The 12,329-nt window shown below is 35.8% G+C and overlaps 1 protein-coding gene across 2 annotated transcripts in view; it reads right to left on the bottom strand.

The window, feature by feature from the left end:
• aig1 (androgen-induced 1 (H. sapiens)) overlaps positions 1-12,329 on the bottom strand; it is a 46,287-nt gene that overhangs the window by 33,384 nt on the left and 574 nt on the right. For both annotated transcript variants that reach the window (XM_007245466.4, XM_007245465.4), the window contains exon 2: positions 744-899. In XM_007245466.4, the coding sequence (XP_007245528.1) occupies positions 744-899 (156 nt within the window). The remainder of the gene's footprint in view (positions 1-743; positions 900-12,329) is intronic.

Genomic DNA, 12,329 nt, shown 5'->3' with positions numbered 1-12,329 from the left:
CTGCGTGCATCCAATGTGCACTTCACGCAGTCCTATTTTTTTAGCCACAGAACGATGGTCTGAAATAAGATTTGAATAGTTTTCTTTGTTTTCCTGTTAATGTGTGTCGCTTCATGTATCCCAATGTCAGTAGCATAAGAGGAAATGAAAGTGCAACTCTCAGACAATATACTGCATCATTGCTGCAGTACTGCAGGAGACCTATTTAATGTCAAAACATCTTAATGCCTATAGCATGCAGGAGAGGGACCTTTCCATTGACCTTTTCTATAGTTTACTGAACAGTAATTTAACATTCAGAATAAAGGCAGTTTTCAAACCCAGTTCCTTTAAGAATACTTTTTCCTCATTCCATTTAAATACAGTGGTCTAGGACTCATACAGCCCTTTTTTTTACCATTGTGGATTGGGTTCCGTTTGAACAGTTCGGCGCATTTACACCAACAAAAATATGTTCTAAAACCTGAAAAGTTTTAGAACTTTAACTAAAGAATAGAAGGTTCTTCAGTGAGAACCAAGAGCCTTTTTAAAACGTCACTATTGATGACGTATTCTGTGATGTATTATGTGCATGTAAAAGCTATATTTTTATAACACAGCCAACAGTAGCTGGGCTTTTATATGGGTTGAATAGCCAAACTATAAAAACACCTTTTATACATTACAAAGTCAAATTCTAAGTTTATTTAATACTTAAAGATCATTCCCAGCATGAAGAAATGCAAAAGACATTTTGCACTCACCACTCCCACAGGAAAAGCCAGCACAGCCATCATCCAGTCCCGCAAGCCAATCAGCTTCCGGAGCTGCCTCTCCTGCTCCACACTAGCAGTGCCCTTTGTCAGAAGGCTAGAGAGGTCCGTCAGGACACACACACCGAAGAACACAGCTTGAATGACCTGTGGATAGGAGTCAGAGAACACTAGTTAAGCAATGCTGTCTAGCCTAACATAGCTGCCAATTAAGTAGTACATTTATTAACAGTTTTAATAGAATAATAGAAAGAAACTGTTTACTGCCTGATGTCTTGGTGCTAGATACCACTGTGTACCTTCAGTGGTCTTGTAAAATAAGCTGGAGTCACATGGTCATCGCTGTGTCTAACTATACAACCTAAAAAACATTGGGACAGTATGAAAAATGCAAATAAATAAAAATGCAGTGTTTCTCACATTTGACTTTACATTATACTTTACCTATATGTATGTGGTCAAACTTATTTCATTTATACCAAAACAAATTAAGGGCTAATGAAAATCATAAAAATAATGTGATTTAAAACAGGTGATGTCAGCAGGTGATTATAATCATAGTTTGGTTGAAAAGTAGAATCCTTAAAAAGTTAAGTCTCTGAACAACAAAGATGGGCAGTAGAGCTCCAGGTTGTTACTAATGTGTGACAAAATTATTAATGTGATTTGAAACAATGTTCCTTAAAAAAAGATTGATAGGGATCTGCATATTTCTCCTTTTAGAATACATACTTATATTAACTTATGTAGTAAATATGGAGGAATTTCAGTGTGTAAAGAGCAAGGCCACAAGCCTAAGCTGAATAATGCTTGCAAGATCAACCGTATAGTGATGCTGGGCTATACTGCTGGAATGTAGGGGTGTGTGATATGGATGATAAAAAACAAACAATGCGCCCTGATACCCTGATTTTAGAATACTGGATGTGATACACGATAAATTAAGATCTAAATGTATTTCTCATTAATCCAAATTAAAGGACATATCTGGTTTGAAATGGACTTGAGGTGAAGTGAAACATCACTTTGCAAAAGTGCAAACTTTTGTTAAATAGCCCACCTCTATTCACCCCCAGCATTCTGATATACAGCACTTTTAGCCAATTCTCCCAACAGGCCCTGAGGCACTGAAAACTTTCAAAGTGCACAGATCATTTATTCAAAATTATACAGACACTACCTTCAAGTAGTTTTCTGGGCACCATCATCCTGAAATTAGGTCATGATTAAGTCAAATTAAGTCAACTGACATGCATGAACGAATGTGTAGGACAGGGGAACAGTTTGCAAAATGAATTCAGTGTAAATGCATAAATATTATAGAAATATTTTCAGCAACATCTGGAATTTATGAATTTCCATGGAATTAATTTTGCAATCTGTTCCCCTGTTTTACACATTAGTCTGTCTTTTTTATAAACTTCAAGGCACTTTCAAAGTTCTCAGTGCCTTGTTTTAAATGTCAGGGCCCTCTGAATGCACAGGTGAAATCCTATCTCAGTACCACGCCGGAATTCATAGAGCTCCTAGAAGCTACCCATCCTTTTACTAATGTTTGTAGAAGCAGTCTGCATGCCTATGTGTTTGGGTTTATGTACCTGTGGCCATGGAAGTGTTTGGAATTTGAGTTTAATGTTTTGGATGAGTAAACAAATACTTTTGGCAATATAGTGTATTCCTCACTCTACCTCCAGCCTTGTTACGTCACATGAGCTCAGTCTCTAATGCAAAGAACTCCCTCTGTTTATCCTGTTATTTATCTTATTGCCGATTGTTTGATGTATTGTGAAAAATATATTGTGTAAACTCAAAAATATATGATTGATCTTGCAGCTTGACTAATTGTCTGTATTTTATCCATTTAACTGAATTTGAAATGATTTATGAATAAACCATAGCTTTCTCTGTAAGTGTACAAACACTATTCATTTGTACATTTTATTAAATGTTTTTTTTTTTGTTTTAGCATCTGCAGATATGTACACTAACATTACTGGATATTAACATTGGCCTACAATGCCCACGGCTGATGCATCCTTACTGAACATGGGCACAACTTAAAAAAAAACTGCACAAATTTCATTACTACTGATAGGGGGAGTTTACGTTTAGGGCACTCGGTAATTGGCCTTCCAAACTCTGAAGAAAACACCCAAAAACATTTTGTATTTACACACACACATCAAGTGAATAAATCCATACAATACAATACAATATATATGGAAAACAACTACTTAAATTTGATGTATTGTTATATAAGGTTTTCATTTACCATTTGTGGCCATAAGCCATTCTCTATAAGCCCCTATCTGTTGGCCAGTAGTAATATTAGTGCCAAGAGATTACCTCAGCATTAATTAACAGGAAGCGTACATTATTCAGGTTCTTTTCTCATCCACAGAAACCCAATACACAAAAATTGTGTCTTTTATTCCCATTAATTCACTGTTTAATTTTTTATTCCCCATTATCTTCCCAGTTGGCAAATTGCTTTCGGAGAGCTGAAGTGAGGAGTGTCCTGTCACAGCACTACTACACACCCTCACACACACACAGACACTTGTTCACATGCACAACGAATGAACTGAAGAAAAAAAAGCGATTTTTACACCTTTTCCTCTACATAGGCTAAAAATGGATACCCTCTTAGGTTTCCATAGTTAGTGGTTTAAATGGAAGATTTATATAACCTATAAAACTATTTGCCCACTGAACAGTGCTTGTTTTGTGCTTAGAAACAACCACAATAATTTTGTGGTTTCAAAGTAGACTCACTATAAAAGCTGTTGAATTCAGTGCTTGTATCCCTTGTTCCTAATTAAATGGCAGTGACTAAGCCTATAAAGGCTACAGTGCAGTGTTTAGTACAACAACTTCAGGAGATCACTGTAAGAAGAGGAAAGAGCAGCCTGAACCCATTTGTGCTAAAGGTAACCATTTAAACCATATAAAAAATAGTTTATAAAACATGAAGATGTCTGAGTAACTAACTACACAGGGGTGCGTTTCCCGTACAACGACGGAGCCTAGCATTAAACTAACGTGGTACGATGCATCGTTAAACTAACTAACATCTGAAGTACGACAGTTTCCCGAAACCATCGTACTTTGTTGGTACCACAGAAGTCTGAACTATGTTGGTTTGAACCACCGTGGTCTTAACTAAGGTGTTTCCAGATGTGTTCGGCCAGACTTTCCCAGCAGAAAACGTGCAAAACTCACAATCTTTAAAATATTATGCAAAAAATAATAATGTATCATTTAGGCTATTTATATTGTAATTATCACCAGAACATAACGGACAACAATACTATTGATAAAATAACAATGAACTGCAAGTAAAATGTACACAATAATTGCTATATATTAATTATTATTTGTAACAGACAGTGTTACTTAAAAAAACATACACATATTTGCTATTGCAATATTTTTTTAAAATAAAATAATCACCATTCTGAATGAGTCTTATTCAAATGAGACCTGAGAAATGTGTGTTACTCAGTGGTTCAGCAGAGCGCCTACGACGGTGCAGCGCGCGGTGTTCTGTCGAATTGTGCAACCGATCGAGATGTGCTTCTCAACACCAGCGCCCATGCGTGGAAACATTTTTTATTTATTTATTTGTTTTTTTTTATGGTAATTCTGTTCTTTTTGGGTGCATTAAACAACCAGAAACCCCTTGCCATTATTTTTTTTTATTATTATTTAGTATTACAAATGCGTAAATGACAGCTGATGATAATGAAAGTAATAATAAGTTAGCAATAAAAAACATAAGGTTTATAATCACCTCTAATAACCCTAAACTGTCTCCTGATATTTTGATTCAGGCTTTCCAAATATTCTACCGAAAGCATGTTTAAATATGGGGCTTTTTCTAGCAATTTTATATTTAAAAATTAAATATGCACTAGGGTAGTACGGTTTGACATGGTTGCAAAACTCGACAGAACACCGGATGGAAACCTAGTTCGAATCCCAGTCGTGGTTTTATTCTCTTGATGTTTTTTTTTCATAATGGCAATTAATGTTAGTATTTTTTTACATATATATTAATGTAGCCTACATATTTCTACTTATTTCCTGTAATATATTATTTAACAAATACTAATTGATAACATTTGTATAGGCCTAGAAACACACGTTGTATTGGCTAAATGATACATTTTCTTTATTCACACTCTGTCTGGCCCTGTTACCTTCAGAGGATGATTAGGTAATTCAAAACACCTGCTTATTGCATGCCTCTATTTATTTTAAGACACTTTTTACTTAGTTTTTTCTTGTTATGAATATATTATTAAAAGACACCTTCTTGCCTACTGTATGGATAAATTTGTTTCACTGGGTACAAACAATGCAAATATACCATCAAAGGTCCTTAGGGTACAGGTGTTTACGTTAAAGCCATTTTAGAGTATTACCCCAGTGACAGTTTAATAGCCTTATTCAGAGAGTGCATATAGCACAGTGTGTTTAAAAAATATTTATTAACTAATTCATAAATGTGCACAGCACAAGTTACCTTTACTCAAGAGATGCCTGCTTGAATAATTAACATACATCTTTCCAAGACTGTAAAATACATTTTAGCTAAAGAGCACTTCAGTGCACTTTTTTCACTACACTGAATTCATGTTTGCCAAAAAAAGCTAAATGTTAAAGACATACATTAAAAAATGGGCAATTAACTTACATTTTCAAAATACATTTGAGTACTGAATTTTATTATTTTCCCTGGGCGCACATTGGTAAAAGTGGCTCAATTAATGTAATTAATGTAATTAACACAAACATCAAAAAATTAGGTACACTTGACATCTTAAATCCTCGTGCAGCAATATTAATGTAATTTATCAGCTTTCTGAATCCTACCGTCCATCGTCTGCACTAATAACCAGGAACTAAGCTCCTAACGACAGGTCTAGAGCTGTAGTTGGAACGACGCAGCTGAACCACGGTAGTTGCGAACATTCGCTGGAACTACGGTTCTGGGAAACACCTGAGTAGCTTAACTAAGGTTCGCACTATGTAAGTTACTAAGGTGGTTACCTCCATAGTTCCAACTACGCTTTTGGGAAACACCTGCGTCGCAGCTGCATCGTCCAGACTATGTAAGTTGCTAACGTAGTTAGCAACTGAGCTTTTGGGAAACGTACCCCAGGTTAGTGGGACCCTACTACCTTCCCCTACCACCCACAAATTGTCTGTGTTTGTGTAAAGAGCGGAGATGTACGCATGCCTTGCGCACGGCCCACCTGCGTAGCTAAGATAAATAGGGACAGGTGATGATTGACTGTTGTCAGGGTTTGAATCAGTCACTGTCGAAATTTACCTGAACACACTTTACTTTCTGACCACCAAGCCTATTAGTGTAAATATATTCCTAAACTCTGATGCTATTTTAACAGTGCGGGCGCAAGACTGTTTTTACATTTGCCATTATTGCTTAAAAGACCAGTTTACAAAAAATAAAACCCCAAATTACAAACCCAAACGGAGAGAATGTGTGGCATTTTAAAGTTATTAAACTGCACATTCTGTATTTTCTGGTGGCATCAAGAAAAAAATAATTATTCAATTTAGTCCTTATATAGTTGTTTGTTCAGGACAAAATTAGTTTCTGACAAAATGGAGCATTATGCTCGCTCTGTAGAACCCCATGCTTGTACTGCAGTGCTTTGATGCATTTAGATTAGATAAGATGAGATAAGAATGAGAATTAAACCAATAACTGCAGTAGAGGAGGGACTGTATCTACGTTCAGACTTCCAGTATAGATCTGATTTTTGGTATATCTTTATTATCCAGATTGATATTTAATAGTCTGCCCCACATTTGGAGGTGATCTAAAATGAGATTACAATCGCGTTCATACACCTGCTTCTCATTGGTACTCTCGTTGCTCAAATCAGAGTGTCTTTTTTTCACTCACAGTGACAGACAACGACCTCAAATCCAGAATGACGGTAGTGTGATGGTCCAAGACGAGTGCAATGGTGAGTTACTGTCACTTATCTCATTACCACAGCAACCAATGCAGATATGTTTATAATGTTAAGACACACAAATCTGATCTGATTACTTACCTGCAAATAAACACAGCCTTTGATATAAATAGCTTTGTTGGCATGTCACCATAATTGTAATAGTGATTTGAAACAATGAACGGACATGATGTTGATTTATTTTTTTTTCTTATTCAGGGTTGTGGTTGTGACTACATAATTTTCATAAAGATCCAGATATTATACTATTATATAGTATTGCACTGATTCGATTGTACTGTATTGATGTTGGCACTTAAACAGTGTTGTATCGCCAATAGAGAATATCGATATCAAGAAGTAGTTACTGACAGGCTTGACTGAAGCCAGAAGCATGTTCAGGTTATTATGCTTCACTACTTTCACATGTTACTGCTTTTTGCCAATTCTTATCTTATCAATTTTTTTTTTTTCTAGGTGAGAAGTAGTTTAGTGAGTTTGTTCAATGTGGATCTCAACCTCACTTTGACTCCAGTCTCGTTACATTGCAGTCTGCAGCGTAATTAACTCCCTCTGTTGCTGCACACTGGTAATGCAATTTGAACTTACTGTTTTTCACAGTGTTACTGAAAATCTGGGATTGTATTATCAGATGGGAAAAGTAAAAAGTGATATCGATGCAGCCCTACTATTAAACACTTCAGTAACTTTAAATAAAAGGTGAAAATTACAGTGTCTGTATCTCCTCATGTTTGGCCAGTTAAAGGACATGATGAACACCCACATGCATTGTTTTAGTGCAATTTAGTTGTTGCAGTGTGAAACCAAGTAAACCAAATGAAATACCCACTCTCACAGAGATCCAATCTGTTGTGATGACTTTAGTTGACAAGTTAAACAAGAAAACAGTTTATGACTTAAGAGCCTGTGCCTGGATTAGTCTTATCAGATGAAAGAAGATAAACTATGATCAGTTGTCCACTTCCAGTCCGAAGCTAAACAGGCATTCCTATTCCTAAGTTTCCTCATGACATGTTCAACTTTAAGTGCAACTTGAAGCAGAGTAATCATGCCAATTTACAAAGACACTGTACACCATGAAATAAACACAGCCTTATCTATTCTTTATGTAATAATAGATCACTGAGAGGTCTTGCACAGCTAATTAAACTATGGCAGCCTTAATCTCTTTGTTGATAGCTGTGGACACACGAGAACAGTCACGTTATGTGTCACAGCAATGGCTCAAGCTCAATGTCTCACTCCTCAAGTGTCCCATTGTGAGCGTGGAAACCCAAATCTGAACAGTCAATAATAAATGAGGGACAATGAAAACATAAACACCAGAAATCACAGAGAAGCAAGGCAATTGAGTCTAAACTAAAAGAGTGCATGAATATAAAAAATCTGTGTTGAGAAACTGTGTATCCATAGATATACACTTTAAAGACAAAAGTATTAGGATACCTGCTCATTCAAGAGTTTCTCCTGCTTCTGTTGATGTAACTGTCTCTGTGCAGGGAAGGATTTCTTCTAGGTCAGGATGCTGGATGATCACCACCTAAACCTAATCCCCAACTCAATCCAAAAGTATTGGAGCACCATCATTCCAAATAACACAGTTCCACTGATCCACAGCTACTGCTGGGGGACTTTATACTGCTCTAGCCCACACCTGGCATCAGGCATGGTGCCAATAGGTTCCCTTGAAATTGGCAAAACCTCTATACTAGGACTACACAAGCTGTGTGTGCATTTGCACATATCTGTCAGAAATGGGTGCAATTTAAAGCAGCTGAATGCATTCATTATATAGATGTTCACAAACATTTATACATATAGTGTATTCCAGTGTATATAGTCTTGTGACAAGCAAAGGCAATCTGTGCTAACATGCCTTTATTGTCTGTTCTAATAATAGCAGTTACGCATAATCTACCACACCATCGGCAGGCTCCAAAGGAAACGAAGCAAACAAATGGCGCTTGTCAGAGGTTCCTTGCTGTTGTCATAATCAGTTATCAAAATATGTATGCAAATGCACAAGTGTAATAAATCACATGTAATACATCTCTGTTTCCTGTGCTTGATGCTGACCCAATTATTTCAAATGAATTTCAAACATAAGCTGTGCGCCTCCCCTTAGAGGATGAAGAACAAATAATTACTTTTTATTGTTTTCACACGAACTAAGAAAAAATTTGCTGTGGTTTTACCAGCACTACAGTGGAGAAATGTTTGACAGTTGGGTTTAGCTCTAAAGAATTTAGAAACAAAGAAAGGGTGCAAACTGTTTAATCTGAATAATATTATTATTAATAATAATAATAATAATAATATGAGAGAATGTAGCTATTCTCAAAATAATAATTGTTTATGCGCGATGTAAACTTGAATTTCTGATGTATATATGTAGAAGTAGAATGTAGTAGAAGCTGATCCCCTGACTGTATGATATACACAAAGTAGAAAAAAGACACCTAGTCATAGTATGTTTTGCATTTAAATGATCTAAAATCTGAAAATAATGCATTTCTCTCCTATCATTTATGGGGTAATGGATGTAATCAAACGCTCTGAAGACACCCTAGGGCACTGTTAAATCCAATATTAAGCAGAGGAAAGAGCATGCCACCATCCACCATCTCCTAAAACATTAATGAGGGAAGGGTGGATAGAGTCAAGTACCAAGATATTGTAGAGAAGAACCACATTTGGAGAAATTAAACAGAAATTCATAATCCAACAGCAAGGTGACATTAAGCAGAAAGCTGGGTGTGGTACGCTAAGAACAAGGTAAATCATTTGTTGGAATGTGAGCCCTGCAACCAGATAATAAAAATATTGTAAGACATTTTATTATCTATATCATAATGTATTATGTTACTCAAATCCTTTCCTTCATTGTTCCTTATTTTTGTTCAATACCTCGCTCAGTATAACATTACAATAGTGTTGTATTACAACAATGTCTAGTTAAAAAAAAAAAAATATATATATATATATATATATATATATATATAAGTAAACTAAAATTCACTGTTCAACATTTTTTCTTAATTTCTGCATAGGTAATTCAGTGAAAGCATCTTAGTGTCTTATTTAGCGTTAATGATGGGCTTGCAACATCTTGAATGTACCTATATGCTCTCATCAAAATGAACATAAAGCCAGTGTATGAGACTAGGGGTGGGCGATATGGCTCTAAAATAATATCACGATATTTCATGGTATTTTCACGATAACGATACTTTTGGCGATATGACAAAACACTGAATTAGAACAATTATTTAGTATTTTATTATTGCCTGCAATATGATATTGCTAACTGAGAAGAATTTTATCAGATTTGTATCAGAAGTCATGGATTAAGAATGTCATGATACTAATAATAATGCACTACAAATAACTCCATATATCCAGGATATAAAAGTAAAATGTGATAATGATGTGAAAATTAGGGGTGGGGGACATAGCACGATATTTCAGGGTATGATATTGTTCACGATATTCAAAATTTTTGGCGGTATTATCATGTACGATACGATATGGCACACCCCTATATGAGACATTAGACAGCATATTCAAAAACATTAAATTAGCTTTAGAGTATTTAACTCTTAAAGGAACAATATGTACTAAATGATAGCAAGTGTATAGAATGGCTACCAGAGTCCAGTTTAAAAACACTGCCATATCCCAACCTACCCAGATTTAAAACTCACATATGTTGCCAGATTAAGAACATGGAACCAACACAAACAAGCATAAGACAGATTCAAGAACTTTTGCTATAGCAAGCAACTATGACTCATACTCAAGTAGATTAGGAAATGTATATATATTGCAATGTTTTCTATGGTTTACACAATATAAACTCTATATTATGGAGCTTGATAAGTCTATTATTCTGAAAATAAAAACACCACTGCTTTAAAAATACACAATCTGGAGTAATACATTTTAGATCCTGATAACATACTTCAGATTAACACAGATATTGTAGCTCAGTGTTTACCTGTTTAGGAGAAAATTAGCAAGTTCTGCATCTTTTCTGCATCAATTCCGACATCAGAGATCAATGTTATTACATATATAAAGGTACACGTAATCAAAGTTCATTTGATGAAAACCATAAATGAACATTGATGTAATGTCAGAACTTTAACAATAACCAATTTCTAGTAGGTAATGTTAAATAAAGATTAAAAACATGTAATGCAGCCAAAAAGTGAACGTTTATTTAAAGTTTTTGCTCTCAGGGATGTGATTGCAATGAATGAGAGAGGTTTTGATTAAGCCAGTAGTTAAACCTTTTATACATACCTTGCACATAAAGCCAGTCCCAAACTCGAGCTGTGCACTGTATAGTGTCCCCACAATTTTGTAGTGCTGTTCAAAATCTCACCATTACATATTATTCCCTATATAGTTTACTATTAAACACCCATAATGCAGCACGGTAGTGTTGTTTATAGACGATTTACGCTTGAATTTCTGATGTATACCATAATGCAGCATGGTAGTGTTGTTTATAGACAATTTACGCTTGAATTTTTGATGTACACCATAATGAAGCGCGGTAGTGTTGTTTATGCGCAATGTAAACTTGAATTTCTGATGTATACCATAATGCAGCGCTGTGGTGTTGTTTATAGACGATGTACGCTTAAATTCCTTATGTATACCATAATGAAGCGCGGTAGTGTTGTTTATAGAAGATGTACTCTTAAATTTCTTATGTATACCATAATGCAGCGCTGTAGTGTTGTTTATGCGTGATGTAAACTTGAATCTCTGATGTATACCATAATGCAGCGCGGTAGTGATGTTTATGCGCGATGTAAACTTTAATTTCTGATGTATACCATAATGCAGCGCAGTAGTGTTGTTTATAGAAGATGTACGCTTAAATTTCTTATGTATACCATAATGCAGCGCGGTAGTGATGTTTATGCGTGATGTAAACTTGAATCTCTGATGTATACCATAATGCAGCGCGGTAGTGATGTTTATGCGCAATGTAAACTTTAATTTCTGATGTATACCATGATGCAGCGCAGTAGTGTTGTTTATAGACGATGTACGCTTAAATTTCTGATGTATACCATAATGCAGCGCGGTAGTGTTGTTTATGCGCGATGTAAACTTGACAAGTTGTTTGTTTGTTCCCTAATCACTATATTGCGAATGTTATATGGTGAATAGTGAAGGAGTATAGTGAAGTGAGTAAGCTCTACTAGGAGTTACTACTCAGCTCTGTGCTCGTTTATTATTGTGGCACTTCAGAATAGATGTGCCAATAAGAACATAAGAAAACAAGTTTATTGCTGGTTTACTTCTATTAAAATCATTGTAAAAGTGGAGAAAACGAGCCGTTTATGTGGAAAACATGAGTCATTAGCTCGCACTGACAAAACATCAGTCGCGCCAGTTACGCGGCTACGTCCTGTGTGCGCATGCGCGTGTCTGGGCCCTGGTAATCAACCTGACCTACATTAGGCTTCAGTGCTAACAGGAGATCGGGTCCTGATACCAGAAGCAGGTGGACCCGGGCCTGATCCGGGGATCGGCTCGCTGATATGAC

This window comes from Astyanax mexicanus, chromosome 1, assembly GCF_023375975.1.
Source record: "Astyanax mexicanus isolate ESR-SI-001 chromosome 1, AstMex3_surface, whole genome shotgun sequence".
Taxonomy (NCBI): Eukaryota; Metazoa; Chordata; class Actinopteri; order Characiformes; family Acestrorhamphidae; genus Astyanax; species Astyanax mexicanus.
The sequence above is the reverse complement of the archived record's forward strand: the minus strand, read 5'-3'. Positions and strand labels throughout refer to the sequence as shown.